General features: G+C 43.0%; 5 protein-coding genes across 5 annotated transcripts in view; 3 read left to right on the forward strand and 2 right to left on the reverse strand.

Moving 5' to 3' along the window:
- The window catches only part of C922_03129 (hypothetical protein), a gene marked incomplete at both ends in the record, with an annotated part of 7,236 nt that extends 5,523 nt beyond the window's left edge, over nucleotides 1–1,713 (reverse strand). The window contains one exon of the mRNA XM_008818721.1: nucleotides 1–1,713. This exon is cut by the window's left edge and continues 5,523 nt beyond it. Within this exon, the coding sequence (XP_008816943.1) occupies nucleotides 1–1,713 (1,713 nt within the window).
- A 3,335-nt stretch (nucleotides 1,714–5,048) lies between these two features.
- On the forward strand, nucleotides 5,049–7,754 carry C922_03130 (hypothetical protein; the record flags this gene model as incomplete). The annotated part of the gene is made up of 1 exon (XM_008818722.1): nucleotides 5,049–7,754. One exon carries the CDS (start codon nucleotides 5,049–5,051, stop codon nucleotides 7,752–7,754), a length of 2,706 nt encoding a protein of 901 aa, XP_008816944.1.
- A 1,631-nt stretch (nucleotides 7,755–9,385) lies between these two features.
- C922_03131 (hypothetical protein) lies at nucleotides 9,386–12,349 on the forward strand (the record flags this gene model as incomplete). The annotated part of the gene is made up of 1 exon (XM_008818723.1): nucleotides 9,386–12,349. One exon carries the CDS (start codon nucleotides 9,386–9,388, stop codon nucleotides 12,347–12,349), a length of 2,964 nt encoding a protein of 987 aa, XP_008816945.1.
- Nucleotides 12,350–13,072: 723 nt separating this feature from the next.
- On the forward strand, nucleotides 13,073–14,374 carry C922_03132 (hypothetical protein; the record flags this gene model as incomplete). The annotated part of the gene is made up of 1 exon (XM_008818724.1): nucleotides 13,073–14,374. The coding sequence occupies one exon, from the start codon at nucleotides 13,073–13,075 to the stop codon at nucleotides 14,372–14,374; it is 1,302 nt and encodes a 433-aa protein (XP_008816946.1).
- Nucleotides 14,375–14,976: 602 nt separating this feature from the next.
- The window catches only part of C922_03133 (AGC/AGC-SAR/CILIATE-E2B protein kinase), a gene marked incomplete at both ends in the record, with an annotated part of 3,911 nt that continues 2,011 nt past the window's right edge, over nucleotides 14,977–16,876 (reverse strand). The window contains one exon of the mRNA XM_008818725.1: nucleotides 14,977–16,833. Coding sequence (XP_008816947.1) covers nucleotides 14,977–16,833 — 1,857 coding nt within the window. The remainder of the gene's footprint in view (nucleotides 16,834–16,876) is intronic.

Raw genomic sequence — 16,876 nt, forward strand, 5'->3', positions numbered from 1 at the left:
GTATACATCTTTGCAGCTGCCGCAGATGGATAATTCTTCCTCCTCATTCCTATAGCACTCGTACATTGGCATATTTTTTATTCCATTTTTAAGTTGATCACTGGTATGTTTTTTTCCGATTATTACATTGTAGTGATTTGCTTCCTTTTCCATTTTGTAATCCCCTGTCGTTTTGCCTTCCAGAGGGTTGTCTATGCACACATCGGAGTAGCTATCTACGCCTGCATATGCTGTGTCTTTCTTTTTGTATTCCAATTTCTCCCCTTCCGTATTTGGAATGCTGCTTCCGCTGCTGAGTCGGTGCATAGACGAATCGGGCCCATCTCGGAGGGGGCTCTTGGGGAAGGTGCGAAAAGGAAGAGATCCTTCCGCCCTGTTGGTGTCGCTATGGGAGGGGGTTGCCGTAAAGAGGTTAGAAGTGTTTTCTCCTGCGTTCACATCTGCGTTCACGTCTGCGTGTGCATCCTTCTTTGCCCGCTTCTGCTCCGCCGTTGTTGCACCCTTTATCGCGTCGTTCGAATTTCCCCTCCCAAACTGACTCACGTAAGATCGCCTCAAACCCTGACTGGACACATACTTCATTAGCCTTTTCAATTTTCTCGTCCTGTAAAAAATCTGCAGCTTCTTCTTTAGCATACAATAGTATAAGTATCTGAAAAAATGGCAATTGTTCATTTTTTTTTTTTTCCTCCCAACTGCATTTTGTCCATTCCTTTGTAAATAGTAAAATGTCGTACAGTGATTGTACCTTTTCTTAATTTTGCTCCTCAAAAGGATTTTCTTTTTATTTAATTTTTTCTTAAAAAATAATATTATTTCGTTCCTTGTGATGTATATATATTTTTTCAGGATGGCTGATATTCCGACGTATTGTATTTTTGTTTTTCCTTTTTTTATTTTGTAACTGTTTACTAGGTCTTCAGTCTTTTTCTGGGGTGTCCCTTTTGCTCTTTTTTTCTTATCTCGATTTTGGAGTCCATGATTGGCCTGGCCTCCTTCTTTTTGTGTAGGGAGTATTTTCTGCCCTCTGGCGTGGATTTTTCCCCCGCTCGTTTTATCTCTGCTGCTCTCGCCGCTTCCATTCCTGTTGTTATCGCTGTTCCTATCGCTGTTCCCATCGCTGCTCTCCTCATTACTGTCGTTGTTGGGCGAACTGTCTGTGTCGTATATATGCATGTAGTTCCGCGCGCACTCCTTCTTGGGGAACCTGTCATTAGCGACCGGTTCGAAGGTCTTCTGCTGGTAGAATAAATCATCTCGCTCATCCTCCCTCAACGTGTTGTAGTCACTCTCGTCTGTGTAATCGTAAATCGAATAAAAGGACTTCCTAGAGCAGACTCTTCCCTTGCCTTCTTCATTTGTGTTCACGAGTGAGTCCCCATTGGAATTGCCAAAATTGTTACTATTCCCATCAGGGCTTTCCATTACATGTTCGCTGTCTGCATCTAACTGATGTCTGCAAGCTTTATTTCCATCCGAACTTTTAATTTCGTAAAAAATGGAATCATGAGAATTTTTTTTCGAATTATTATTACTTTGAAAAAACCAAAAGTAGTTTTTAATGAAATTTATTTTGCCTCCCTTACTATTTGGATTATTACTTAAATAGTCCCCCCAACTTGAAATGCTTTCTTGGGAAATTCTGCCACTGGAGTTGTTTTGGCTCCGATCCTTGTAGCAATAAATGCTTTTTTTCTTGCTGTTAACGTCCATTTGGTCTTCTCAAATTGGAGATTTTTAAATTAGAGCTTTTGCGGGGTGCAGAGTTCGTTTCCCCTCGTAGCTGCGGTGTAGACACACCAAGGGGATAAACAAAACGGACAATTTCTATTTCGCGCCCCTCCTCGTTCAAACCCTTTCGTGACGCAGCTCCGTCGGACGCCGCTTTACAAGGAGTGAAGAAAACGCGCATACATGTATGCACACCTATGTATGCGCACTTGTGCTCCCTTCCAAATGGACGATTAGCGAGATTAAGATAAAATTACACAAATGGATAGGAGAAAAAAAAAATACAAATTTGTATTTTTTTTTCTTTTTTTTTTTCTTGTTCTACTATTCCATTTAACCCATTTCGACATGTTACATGTTTAGCTAAAAATTTGCGATTATTCCAAAGTGTTTCTTTTTTTTTTCTTCTTTTTTTTTTTTAACAATTTGTGTGATTAAAAAAACTTCCACCCAGTGCACATAATAGAACAGTTCTGTATATGTTGTTGTATTTTTTCTGCAACAGAATTTTGCGCGCTTTGAAAAAATAATTTGCACTTGGAATGTCGAACTTGAAAATACGCGCATTTATTTTTTTGGTGGCCTTTTTGAACGGAAAGACTGGGGCAGCGTTTTCGCTTGGCACTGGTATTTTGTTCGAATTGACCTGCCAGATGGGGGGAGGGGTGCGACACCTCGCGCGATTGGCGCTGTGTGGGGTGGTGTTACCAGACGTTACGACGCATTACAGAATGGTGTGTTATGCTGCGTTATGATACGTATCTCTTTCTTTTCTTTTTTTTCTTTCTTTTCTTTTTTTTTCTTCCCTTTTAACCCCTGCCCCTGTTGCGCTCATTTTGGCGCTTCCTGATTCAATTCCGTTTCATTTTGGAAACATACGCGAACGGACACTATTGTTACTGACCGCTTTTCATCCCCGCGATGTGATTCCCCTTTCTTGCACGCACAAAAGGGAACACATTTTTTTCACAATTTTTACGATGCACTAGGTGCAGGCATATAGAAAGAGCAAAGGAATGTGCGCCGAGGAAAAGACGGTAGGGGGTGGGTATTCCACTTAGGCAAGATGGCCACATAGGGGAAAATATCAAACCGGAGAAGGATCACCGTAACGGCGTTACTGTGTAGAACTGCATCGCTTTGACTACGAGGTGCCGTATGTTTCAGGCGAGTTAACCAAATACATCCGTGGTGAACCCCCAAGTCGTCCGCCTCAAAAAGGCAAACATACGATTTGCAGCCGACTGGACTGTCCCACTCGATGCGCTGTTTCTTTCTTGTATTAAAGAGGTTGCTACGGGCGCCAAACGGGGTTAATTCAAAAGCGCTGCATCGTTTTGCGCTGAACAAATGCACAGTTCGGATGTGATTATTCTATCCATTTGTTCCTTTATCCTTCACACTGTGCGCTTAACACATCGTGGGCAGCTCCCATTCGATCAGCTATCATTTGAGCAGCTCTCGTTCGGCCAGATCCCGTTCAACCAGTGCTTTCCGCGGGAGCGTTGCGTCCCGCATAAACATCCACGTATGATATTATATATACTTGTTGCATATTATATTATATATACAATATGCATAGCATGTATAAATATATACTATATATACATACACTCATTTTGTGCACTCCTCCTTCCCCTTTTTTGTTTTTTAAAAAAGCATGTGATCATTTTATCACTTATATAGTGCAAAGAGCGAACGGGGTGAACGTCGTGGTGCCAGAAATGGGGGTATTATAAACATATAATATACATCTTTGACTTAAGTTTAAAACTTACTACCTTTTACTTACACGTTGTGTGGGATCTGTTCACGTGAGAGGTCCTTTTTTTTTCTTTTCTTTGTGAATCCATTCTTTTTTATATTCCGCTACTTTATTTCGTTATCAATTTTACGTGCTCGAATTGACGTTATTTTTTATTGCGCCTTTATAAAAATTACAACGCTCTTTTGGATTATCTTTTTTTTTTTTTTTTAAAGTATCCATATTATTGAGTATACATTAATGTCATGCGCTTTGCATTTTTTCTTTTTTCCTTTTTACTTTTTTTTTCATCTCATTCGTCTTAGCTTTTAATTTCTTTAGCCCTTCATTTTTTTCTTTTCTTTTTCTTCATTTCTTTCCTTCACTTCTTCTTCAGTTTTTTTTCATTGATTTCTTCTTCACTTTTTTGTTTGACTTCCTTCACTTTTTTGTTTGACTTTTTCTTCACTTTTTTCTTTGACTTTTTCTTCATTTCTTTCTTTACTTTTTCTTAATTTTTTTCTTTATCTTTTCTTTATTTTTTTCTTTTTGTTCATTTTTTCTTTTTCTTCATTTTATTTTGCCTGTTTCCTGCGCTGGCGTTTACGCATTTGTAGATATTTTATCTCCCTACATGCAAATGGGTAAACAGGCGCGCAATTAAACACATTTGTGCTTGACCGTGTGAACAACTAGGTAATTGCGTGCTATATGTATACTTAGCAATATGCACGGCTGTTATACGTAGATGTTGCACTGTGCCACAGAGAGGAGGGCCTACCCCATGACGTACACGATTCTTTGCTCTATAATGTGCATTTATATTTATTCATCGACATTCGCGTGCTTCTGTACAGCCACCGTTTGGATAAGATAAGATGAAGAAGAGCTCGCGTCCCATTTGAGAAGTTATGTTACCTTCTTCAATGATTTAGCCAGACTCCCTTTTTTTTTTTTTTTTTTTCAATTTTTTTTAATTTGCTTCTTGCACCCCTAAGTAGTACCATTTCGATTAAGTACAAAGCTATTTTATTTTTTTTTAATTTTGCATCTTTGTTCATATTTATTTTAATCCTGTTCATTTTAATTTATTTGGTTTTAGATTTTATGTGATTAGTTTTTTTTTATTTATAAACGTGCTACGTTGAGTTCTATGAAGAGGAGATCGTTGTTCATTTAAGTTTACGTTTTAAACAAAACACACAACGGAGACGTGTCTCTGCGAGCACAGAGTTTGGCTCATCATTTTGGTTCCCCCCTCCTCCCCTACATATATGTAGTGTACCCACATGTAGAATACTTTTATGTAGCACACCTTTATGCGCCTCTACGCACTGTACAGCGTTCAGCGTAAAGCGTGTACTGCTTATTTGTCGCCGCGTGCTACTTGGAAGCGGCACCTGCGCATGTGATTCTATGTGCTTATTCCTTCAGCGAGTGTAACGCCGGAGCGGCCGGGTAGAAAGTGCCCACAAGCAAACTTCCCCCTTCTATCGCGTACTTTGGCAAACGGCGCCTCAACACGAACAAACACACAACATACACACACACACGCGAGCACATCCCAGCCAAGATGAGACTTATCACCTTAGGATTCCTCTTCTTGTCGACTTCCGTACACTACTCCCACGTGTTTGCCGCGAATAGCAACCGAAATTTGAACATTAAGCCCACCAGTCATAAGTCAGGCAAAAATGATAAGGCAAACAGAGCGAACGGCATGACCAACAAGGGAGGCGCTCAGGATGCAGCCAACGGAGCGACGGACATACCGAATGGCAATGCGAACGGCAAAAAGGGTGCAGCGCCCATCTCCACTTCGGCGGGACAGGCATCCGCAGGTGCCTCTGGAGGAGCGGTCCCTCCAGGAATGAACCCCAATATAGAGGAAAAAATGAAACAACTGAACGAAATGTTTAAAGGATTCGGAGATGGATTAAACATAGAAAATATTATGAACAGTGAAATGTTTCACAATTTTTTTAATTCTCTCATGGGAGGTAATCCACATCATGGTCCTGGTAGTGGACAAGAAAACTTATTTAAAGATATGATCAGCGCGATGAATGCACAGGCAACAGGTGCTGACGGAGAAGCTGGTGATGGGAACCAGGGACTGAACATCTCAGTGACCCCAGAACAGCTGGATAAAATGAATCAAGTGAAAGACAAACTGGAGAATTTCCTAAGAAATGTAGGCTTAGATGTAGAACAGCTGAAGGAGCAGATGCAAAATGAAAACTTCATGCAGAATAAGGATGCTCTTAAGGACTTATTGGCCAATTTGCCAATGAACCCAGCTATGATGCAAAACATGATGGCAGGGAAGGATGGAAATATGTTTAATATGGATCTTAACCAAATGATGGATATGTTTAACCAGCTCAGTCAAGGAAAAATGAATATGAAAGATTTCGGCATGGGTGACATCATGAATAGCGGAGGGGCTGGACTTATGAATCCATCACTTGCCGATGACCAAGATGATGAAAGTGACAATAGGAGAAAGGTATACCTAACGAACTCGAGTAATAACGACAGGAACTTCTCAGACAAATTAAACACATTTGAAGATAGCAATGGATCATCTGAAAGAATGTTTGATCTTTATGGAATGAATGATGACGGCATGGGCGACTCCCTAGGGAAAAATGACACACTGGACGCGAGTCGGACAAATATGAATAGAAATCTGTCTGATGGAGACTCCGCACAGGAAGATTCGGACCCGTCAAATGTAAGCGGCACATCCGATTCGAACGTTACCGTTACGAATAAAATCGATCATGACAGCGGAAGCACCAACGAGGTAGAATCGAATGAGGAAGAATTAATCACGTCCTCTGGAATTAAGGAAGACGAAAATAAAATGGAAGCCACCAATGGGTATAAGAATAATAATGCCTTTCTAGACTTGAACAATTTGAAGAAAGACGACAATGCCTCCAACTATGGAATGAACAACACAGGCGACAAGTCCAATGGAGGAAACCCAAATGAAGGAAATAAAAACAAAGTGACGAACAGACGTATCGGAGGAAAGAAAAAAAAAACGATGAAGAAGATGAAGAAAAAGAATCCAGGACAAATTCCATTCAAAATGGAAACACTGCAAAAGTTAGTAAAAGAATATACCAACACTTCCAACCAGAAGATTATGGAAGAAATTATAAAAAAATACGTCTCCTTGAATAACCAAAGCACTAGATCGAATAGCGATGAAGAGGATGAGGAAGAAGATCTGGAAGATGAAAACGACGCCAAGGAAAAAAGCTCCGAAAAGGAGGAAGAACTGAACATGGACGAATTCAGCATTAAAGACATTAAGCAGCTAATCTCGGAAGGTATTTTAACATATGCAGATCTGACAGAGGAAGAATTAGGAAAACTAGCCAAACCAGATGATATGTTTTACGAACTATCTCCCTACGCAAATGAAGACAAGGACCTCTCATTAAATGAAACTTCTGGTGTAGCAAACGAACAACTGAATGCATTTTTGAAAAAAAATGGATCCTACCATATGAGTTACGACTCCAAAGCAATCGATTACTTGAAGCAGAAAAAGGCAGAAAAGAAGGAGGAGGAACAGGAAGATGATACTTTCTACGATGCCTACAAACAGATTAAAAATTCCTATGAAGGCATTCCTTCCAATTATTACCATGATGCTCCTCAACTGATTGGAGATAATTATGTCTTCACCTCGGTGTATGACAAGAAGAAAGAGCTGATCGATTTTCTTAAACGAAGCAATGGCGTTACGGGCGAAAGTGACAACTCCGCAGAAAGTAGCACTTTCAAATCCAAGTATTACGATAAGTACATGAAAAAGTTAAGTGAGTACAGAAGAAGGGAAGCATTTAAGATTTTGAAAAAAAGAAGAGCGCAGGAAAAGAAATTGAAGAAAAAACAAGAAATGCAGAATAATACCAATAACGAAGTGGACTACTCTGAATATTTAAAAAAAAACGGTTTTATGAACAGCAGCAATGGAACAGTTAAAACGTTTTCGAAGGACCAACTGGACAACATGGTGAAGCATTTTAATGACGGCGGAGACAACATCTTCAGTAGCAGCGTTGCTGGTGCAGACGTCGGTGGTGACTATTCCGGTATGAGCGGAGGTGGTAACTTCTCGCACTCCAGCGGAGGTAACCCCGCGGGCTATGTGACCTTCGATGGGCAAAGCGTCGTGGGGTCCAATGAAAATCACGAGGAAGAGTCCAACGAGGAAATCCTGAACGAGGAGGACGACAACGCGGATGACGATGTATGAGGAGGTGTCAGCGTGGTGATATGTGATTGTACGACGGTGCGATGGTGCGACGGCACGGAGTGAGCGGCGAATCCATTTGGAGTGCCACCGTCGCAGGCCACGGCCAGCTTGAAAATTAGGAAGTACACAAGATGTGGAAATAGGAAGAAGAGGAGGAGGAACCATACCCCACCCCCTCCCCATTCATTAGCAGCGGTGGGAGGCACTGTGGCGTTGACACGGTCAGCAGCCAAACTCAGCAATCCCCATAAGAAGGGACCGGGACGAAACAAGACGATGCAACCCCACAGCGGGCCCCCCCCATTTGACATCAAAGCGGCGTCAATTTATTTACCCATCCACCGCGCCTTCCCCCCCTCAAGCGCTGACTGGATAATTAGCTAACTTGATAAGTAGCTAACTGGAGAACTTGCTAACTGGATAACTAGCTGTTTGCCTCTTTTTCTGTGCCCCCCGTTGCGTTTCCGAATTCGCACGTACTAATTAAAGATTTCTCATATGATATGAATTTCCTTCAAGAATTTATTTTATCAAATTTTCATTTTATTTCCCCCCTGCTGTCACATATAAGTTTTCACTTTTCATTTTTCATTTCTGCCTAGTGTAGTTGCGGCGTCTATATGCGACGATGTATATATTTTTGCTTCTTCTCCTCCTTTTAATATTTGATTTTACGTAATTTTTTCCCCCATTTTTCCAATTTTTCCAATTTATTTTCTTTTTTGCTTTATCTTCCCAATTTAGTACGTACATATAATTTGTATATATCTTTGTACACTTATGTATGTTTCTATATATATGATTAGGTATCATTTGATTATGTAAAAATAAGGAAAAAGTCTATAAAAGATGCCCGTATTTTATTCCTCTTTATATAATTGCGCTTTTTACGTAAGGGTAAAAGAATGCAATGAAGTTATGTAAAAATAAAAAAATATATTTTTTTTATTTTTTTTTATTTTTTTTTATTTTTTAATTTTTTTTAATTAAATTTGATATTTTAAAAATTAACATTTGAAATTTTTAATACAACTCGCTTTTTCTTTTTTTCTTTTTTTTTCTGGCACATCTTTCGCCATATGGTTACGAGACGACACACCAGTTCGAACAAGAGATGGACAGTGATGATGAACCTTCTCGATCGGCCCTCCGACTGCGGAGTCTCGAAATACCCTCTGGGGAAGGAAGCTCCCATGTGGGGAAGTAAACCCCCCACCCCCCCCGAAATGTGCACAGCTGATGGTCATTATGAGATACACCATGTGTTATAGAGTAGCAGTTCGATGTCGACGTTGTTGTCATTTTCAGTACCTCCCAAAGGGGTCGAATTGACACAGAGGTAAAAGGGCATTTCCCAAAAATGATGTTCCTAGGGTTGACCTATTTTAACAACATTCAAGGGGTGAGAAAAGGAAAAAAAAAAGCAAGCAAATGTCGTAGTGCATATTCCTCCACACTGTGTTGCGGATTTTTAGGTGGGTTCCCTTCACCGTGGTGAAAAAAAAAAAAAAAAAGAGAAACGGAAAATATTCGTGACACGTTAGGGTAGCCTTACCCACCCAGTGTTCATCACGCAAGGTTAAGTCGCGTTCATCAGGTTGGAAGCGCAGAATTATAAAGCCAAAGCCGCCATGGCGATCGGAAAAGTCCTCACCGAACGCGCATGTACCAAGAAGTGGTCCCACATCTACGTTGAGAAAGAAATACATACTAGGGTAAACGACCTTTTAAATCGCATAGTGTATGGCAGAAACAAGGGAGTATGTCTCCAAGGGAGGAGGGAGCCTCATTGTACAGATCGAGTCCGCTCCCCAGAGGACTCAAATGTCAAGGCCACTTCGAAATGGAAGTGCTACGATAAAATAGCAGTGGATTTGTTAAAGGAATATGTCCGGGAATTTCACAGGCGAAAAAAAAACTGTCGCTTCATTATTTGCCAGGGAGAAAAACTACCCAATGAAGGAAAAACGGTGGAAGGGAAACAACAAAGAGTAAAGGACACAAGCGACTGTGCGAATGGCAGGAGCGTGGACAAAGATGGAGACGTTCCCATGGTCCAGTTAACCAAACATACGAACACATCAAGTTTAGGAAAAGAACAGCCAGAACAGCCAAGTAAGCACCCTCCAGATAATAATTCAAGCAGCAGAATGAACACGACTGTCAATTTGAATCACCTGCAATACTTATGGCTCAAACACACGATGCTTATATTTGAGCTTCTAATTGGAAGCAACCTGAGGGTAGAGGAAAAAAGGAATTCTCAGATGACCACCACAGTGCTGGCTCTACTGAAGAGGACACTCAAGGCTATGCCTCGGGATTGTCCAGAGAATGGAAGTGCCAGAGTCGATACCCTCCTTTCTTGGGCATACCTTCTGTCTAAGGTCAACATGGTGGACAAGGAGCTCATCATACAGATGTGCCATTTTTTTCAGAACCACCTGAAGACACTCACTTCGATAAACAAGTTCTACCTCCTCAGTTGCATGAGCAGTTTTCATTTTCTGTCAAAGAGGTTTCTACGAGTTGGAAATTACCTGCAGGGTTATTTTTACAATTTGTTGAAGATGGAGCTGGAGGGGCACCACTTACAGGAAGGCGGGGTCAACGTTCGCGTCCACCGTCATGCGGAGCATTCAGAGGAGGGGAGAAAACGGACACACGCAGCAGCGCGGTTTGTTAACGGGACAGATGAGCCAGCCGCGAGAGCAGCCAATACAGCTGCGACAACACCCGCCCCCCACCCAAGTTTCTGCGCCAGCGAAGTGTGCCAAGTCCTATTCAAGCAGAAGAAACACCTGACCCATTTAGACAGGACCATTTTGAAAAATGTGCTGAACGGGGAAGTGGCCAAATATGGGAAAGTAACTTCCCCCTTCTTTAAGTTCATCGTGAAGTTAGGCGACAGGGATTTGCAGCGATTTTTATTTGACCGTATAATCGAGCACGTGGAGTTGTATGAGCAGGGAGAGCTGAATAGCGTGTTGGGCAGCTTTGTCAAAAGGGAGGGGCTGGGAAAGAAGCAGCAGGGAGAGCTAGCTAACGGGGAGATACATCAGGCAGGAGAACAGGATGAAGAGTTTTCCACCCTCGTGCATATTTTACTTGAAGCGGATTTGCACAGTATGAACCTGAAGCATGTGTCCTACTTGTACGTGTACATAAATAGACTGCTGAAGAAGGAGTTAAGGAGGACAGCGTGTTGGCGAAAGGGAAAGGCTAAGGATGAAGGCGACTGGGTGGGCCGCGTAGCCACCCAAGAGGGGGGGGCCCAAACGAGTTACAGCCAAAATGGGTACACAGGAAGGGAACAAGAAGGGGACATCAACCCTTTTCACCCGTTTGAGAAAATCCTCGAAGGGGAAGATGCTCATGGAGGAGGCGGACTGCCTGATGGCGCCCCGCACGGGGGGAATATTCCCCTCATGAACCAAGTGAACGAAAAAATTATTCTCACTTTAACAGAAAAAATGTACTACATAAAAATGAACAACATAGTGACCCTCCTGTATAACACGTGTCCAATCATTTCACCAAAGCAAGTGGCCTTTTTAGAAGTCTGTTTTGCGCACTTAATGGAGGAAAAATACTTAACGTTTAATTTGGCCAAGGTGTACCGTTCGGTTTATCATCACTTTGTGCATAGCGGCATGGATAAATCTGAGAAATGCCAAATATATGTAAGCAGGGCAAAGTGCTTCAAGCGCTCGAGTATCGCCAACGCTGAGGATAGAAGCTCGACACTTGCAGTTACGTCACAGCATGAACAGAAAGTGGAGAAGATTTTCAGATACCTCAAGGAAAGGTATTACCTAAAGAGGGAACAGGACTTGGGGGACATCAGCACGTGCACCATCCTGTTAAACGTTTGCCACAAATTTTTGCTAGACATGCTCGTTTACTCCTTCCACAGGTCGCAGGGGTGGGGGCACTCCGAATGGAATGAGCAGTCCCCTGGGCAGGAGCGATCACCGGGGGACGACCAGCTTAGGTGTAGCGGCGCGGCGGCGGTGCTCGACCTCGTCCAGCACATTTACACACACCTGCACTTTGTGATTGTGACTACCCAGGGGGGGCTGGAAGGAAGGGGAGTCAAAGAGGACTCTGATGGGGATGGCTATGACGATGGGGATCACTGCGATGGGGATGGCTATTACGATGGAGACCACTTTGATGGCGATCGCTATGACGATGGAGAGGAGCGCCGCCCCCTCCGGCGCAAGCAGTTCCAACTTGCGCTGCTCTACGGGCGTAACATCGTGAGCGACATGGGCGTGTACGTCGACGCAGTGGAGCGCGCCTTTCGGTTCTGGGGCAGCGGTGAGAACGCCTTAAGAGTTGGTCACCTCAACACTGCGCCGAATCGGCTTAACCAAATCGACAGATCAGGTGGGAACGATATGCCCAAGGAAATTACCCTCAATGCGGACCCCCTGTGTAGCTTCCACGATCTACAGAATGATCCAATCGACGTACAGAAGGTTCGTCACCTGATGCACTACGTGAGTTATGTGTGTACTTCTATTTGTGAACGAATGGGCACAGTTGAAGGGGAGAAAACGTCGAAAAGGATGTTGTGTAGGGGGGGCTGATATGAAAGTCCAGTCGGGAGTGGCGCCACACCGTTTCATCATCAGTGCGTTGATAAAATAGAAAACAATATTATTTGTGTATACAGCCATGGAGATGCGTTACGTGCAATGCCGGAGTGAAGGCGTTTCCAATCTTTGTGCAGCAGGGGGAAAAGCAGCCGGCGATGCAACAGGAGTAATTCCGAACTGTTCCCGCTGCAGAGGTACGCCGTTTAGTTCGCACCCCTCCTCCGCCGTTTGCGCCATAACGGTATGCACTTCAAGTTAGTCTTCTTCGAAAAAGCACACTTTTGCAAAAACCACATCGAGTTAAAATTTGTGCATCGTGTTTGCTAAGTGGGTCATCTTTATTCGCATTTATTTTGCTCATGTGTAGTTTTTTTTTGTAAGGCGATCGATTTTGCTATCCTTTAGCAATGGTGAGTAGTACTTGTTCCCCCCAGTTTACCTAAGCAAGGGGATTACCTACTTCTCCTTTGTGATGAAAATGGCTACACAAACGGGGGAACTCACGCCTGTGAAGAGAAATCTGAACAGGGGCATAGAGCGAAGATAAAAAAAAAAAAAAAAAAAAAAAAAAAAAGGGGGAGAAGGCGGAATCTCCTCATGGGCAGAGAATAGTAGTCCTTTTTTAAGAAAGGCAACGTAAGAGAAGTGGCAACTGCCCACGGAGGGGTAACTCCAACATTATTGTTGTGCCCGCCGAAATAATAGTTCACGTAGATGGGGAAGGGAGCGGGAAAGGATAGGGGCAGCTCATCCATCAGTGTGTGGAAAAAGGACCTCGGGCCCAAGCTGGGGGATGTGTTTCTAAGAACCAGCTTAGAGTGCGCAAAGAATGGAGAGAGGAACAAACCAATGGGCCTCCATCCCAACGGGGTGATAAACGGCGGAAACCCCCCGGATGGAAGTAATGGTAGCAGTAGTAGTAGTATCTGCAGTAGTAACTGCCCCCTGGAGGGCGGCGGAAGAAGGGGGATCAGCAGATTTACCAATTTCGCATGCAGAGAGGAATTCATATTCGACGAAAACATAACGTGCTTCCCAAACTATATGCACAAGTCATCCCTAAACATAAAAAAGAAGATAGACATCTGCGATCTGATCGTTGAAGTGAGAGACGCCCGATTGCCTTTTACCAGCACGAATGACTTCATCATGGAGAGCATAGAAAAGAGAAGCAAGGACAAAAAAAGAATCATTATCCTAAATAAAGCGGATTTAATTCCCAAAAAAGTAGCCCTAAGTGCAAAAACCATAATTGAAGAGAAGACAAAACATATGTGCTTCTTGACGTCAGCCAAATTTAATAAAAGCATCTCCAAAATTAGGGACGTGTGTAGAGAAATGAAGCCCCAATTTAGGAGCCTCGGATTATTTACCTTGCTAGTGGGACTACCCAACGTTGGTAAGTCTAGCATCATTAACTCCTTTAAAGACGTGACGCATAACTTAGCCAAGTATGGACACAAGAACAACAAAATAGCCTTCGAAGTGAATAGGAAGAGAGCCAAGACGAACGTCATTGCGGGGACTACTCAGATGATTGATACGTATAAAGTTTCAAACAGCCCGCTGCTCTACTTTATCGACACGCCGGGGATTTATTTACCCAAAATGGAAGACAAAGAAATTAGCCTCAAGTTATGTGCCATAGGAAACGCCCTCGATTACAAATACGATCACATGTATGTAGGAGATTACATTTTGTACACTTTAAATAAGAGCAGACACTTTAACTATGTTAAGATGATTGGGTTGGAGGAACCAACCAATGACATCCGCTTTGTCTGCAATGTCATAGCGACAAAGTTGAACCTGTGTAGGAATTATAAATACCTCGACATGAATGGTGGCTGCCGCTACTTTATTGATATGTTTCGGTTGGGCTTGTTTGGGCGCATTTGCCTGGACAACGTGCCCCGCTCCTCCGAAGACTTTGTCACCTACTTTGACTTCAATTCGGCGGAACCCCTCGCCGTGGACGCGCGCGTAGGTCCCGCACCATTTCGCGGCCTACTCTAGAGTGGAGCGGTCACGAAGCGAAGTGATCTCTGAGCGAAGCGACCAATCGAGGGCGCGGCCAACCGGCCAATAGGCCAACCCGTCAGGCGACTCCCCCCCCCCCCTTCCGGCATCCACTGTTCACCCGCCCCATTCTACCTTTTTTTTTCGTTTTTTCCTACGACCATCCTCCTTTGCCAACTGGCCAAACCGTCACCCAGGCAAGCGCTGCTGCACAGAAAAAAAAGGAATACAAAATGGCGAAGCGGTTCGAAGGTCCAAGTTGCACACCCTTCGTTATGTGAACAAAAAGAAAAGAAAAAAAAAAAAAGGAAAAGGAAGAAGTCTAAAAGAACGAGAGACACAGTGGCTGCAGAAATATGGGACTCCTTTTATGCACAAATAGGGATGCACAGGCGGGTGTGTCCGAAAAAGGGAGAGAGAGAAGAAAAAAAAATAAAATAAAAGAAGGGGGCCTCAAAATCGTTTATAAGTCTTCCCACTTTTCTGACGCATCATCGTGGAAGACATCCCCTGCGCGCAGTTATACATTCCAATTGGCATATTAACCCTCAGCTACCGCTGCTGCTCCAATGCAGCTTTATCCCCTACTGCGGGGTTGCTCAGAAGTCCATATCCCAGTCGTCCTCCCCGTCGAGGGGCTCGCCTGCGATCAGCGCGTCCTCCTCCTCGATCTGCTTAATGTCGATATCCTCGGCGTATGTCTCTCCCTTGGGCACCAGCGGAGGGTCTAGCAAACGCCCGGCCAGCTTATCCCAATTGAAATTGCCAAAAAAGGCATGTTCCTTGATATCTTTGAACCCGTTTATGGAGCATCCAATTCGTCCCTGAGGCAGTCTACACAAAAGTCGCTTCATCAAATTTATGCTGTCCTGATCGGACACATAGTCGGGGAAGGTTAGCTGCCCTGTTAGAATGTCTCTGAATATTTCCAACTGATCCTCTTGGTCATTCCCAAATGGGAGGGGGCCACAAATAAATTCATACAGACAGACTCCTAGCGCCCATATGTCCACAGTGCACCCATATCCTTTCCCTAGAATAACTTCGGGTGCCATGTAGTGAGGAGTACCAACAAGTGTGTAGGCCCTCCCCTGAACCTTCTTCGCACAACCAAAATCGATCAGTTTCACATACCCCTGTTTATCCAGAAGGATATTTTCTGGCTTAAGATCTCGATAAACAATATTCCTCTCGTGTAGATATTCTATGGCTAGAATTATTGAGCCCAAGTAAAATTGTGCCTGAGGTTTGGCGAGTAAGCCTAATTTTCGAATGGCTTCATAAAGCTCCCCTCCAGTAACGAGTTCCGTTAAAAAGTAAAAACAATGGGAATCTTTAAATGTCCTCACAAGTCGAATTATAAATGGGTGGTCATTTTCTGCAGTGATTTCTCTCTCCAATTTGATATTGTTCTGTTGATTTAGATTGATGATACTTCTTTTGCTGACACATTTTAGAGCATATCTAATTTGTGTCGGTTTGTGGTGCACTAACTTAACGGTTCCGAATGTACCTCTACCTATAATTCTTTCAGTCTCCAATTCGTCCATCTCGACCTTGGTGTCCTGCATCTTGATTCGCTCCTCCAAGTGAGTTAGCATGGGTCCCTGGATGATTTGCAAAAAGACGCTTTTGTCGACAAACCAGCATTCAACATTCGTTGCCTTACTGATGATGGATGCTGTTCTGGGTTCATCATATAGGAGAGCCCGTTCCCCAAAGTAGTCATTCTTTCCCAATGTTCGTAGTCTCTTTCCATTCTTTGTTACTTCTACTTCTCCATTTTTTATGATATAAAATCTTGAACCCACTTCTCCTTCCTGAATTATGTAATCTCCTTCTTCATATCTCGTTGTCCTAAACGCTTCGATAAGTAAGTTGCATTGCTTCTCACTTAGGTATCTAAAAATGTACATCTTCTTGATGATGCTTTTCTTATTATTATGATCTATCGATGCATCAATGTTGTTGTCTCCTAGGCAATCCGCCAAACAAGATTCTGTAATCAGAGCAATTTTGCAAATATCCAGCGATTTTATCGTATGTCTAAATTTCTGCTTCTGATTCAAGACGTACTGATCCCCGAAGGATTTTCCTCTTGTAAGTATCCCTATAGATTCATCATCCAGAAATAACTCCACCTTTCCTTCCAACACGATGATATACTTAACCGACTTAACTTTATCCTTGTGAAGAATGTGATAGTTCGCTGGATAATCTCTAACAATGGCTGTGTCTGCTAAATCGTTTAGCTGCTCTGGACTGAATTGTTTGAATATTTCGCTCTGTTGCAACGCCTCCGTCATGATGTTGCGAAATAGGACAACTTGTAGATTACCCAACACTATGTTTAGGAGCTTTCTGCAGATCGATGCACACGCTGTAGGTTCTTTCGCTATGATAGTGGCACTTCTTGGTTCGTCATACAACAGAGCTCGTTCTCCGAAGTAGGACCCCTGAGAGATGGACCCAACAATGGGCAAAAGGGGGAGAGAAAAG

The sequence above is a fragment of the Plasmodium inui genome (genome assembly GCF_000524495.1).
Source record: "Plasmodium inui San Antonio 1 unplaced genomic scaffold supercont1.12, whole genome shotgun sequence".
Taxonomy (NCBI): domain Eukaryota; phylum Apicomplexa; class Aconoidasida; order Haemosporida; family Plasmodiidae; genus Plasmodium; species Plasmodium inui.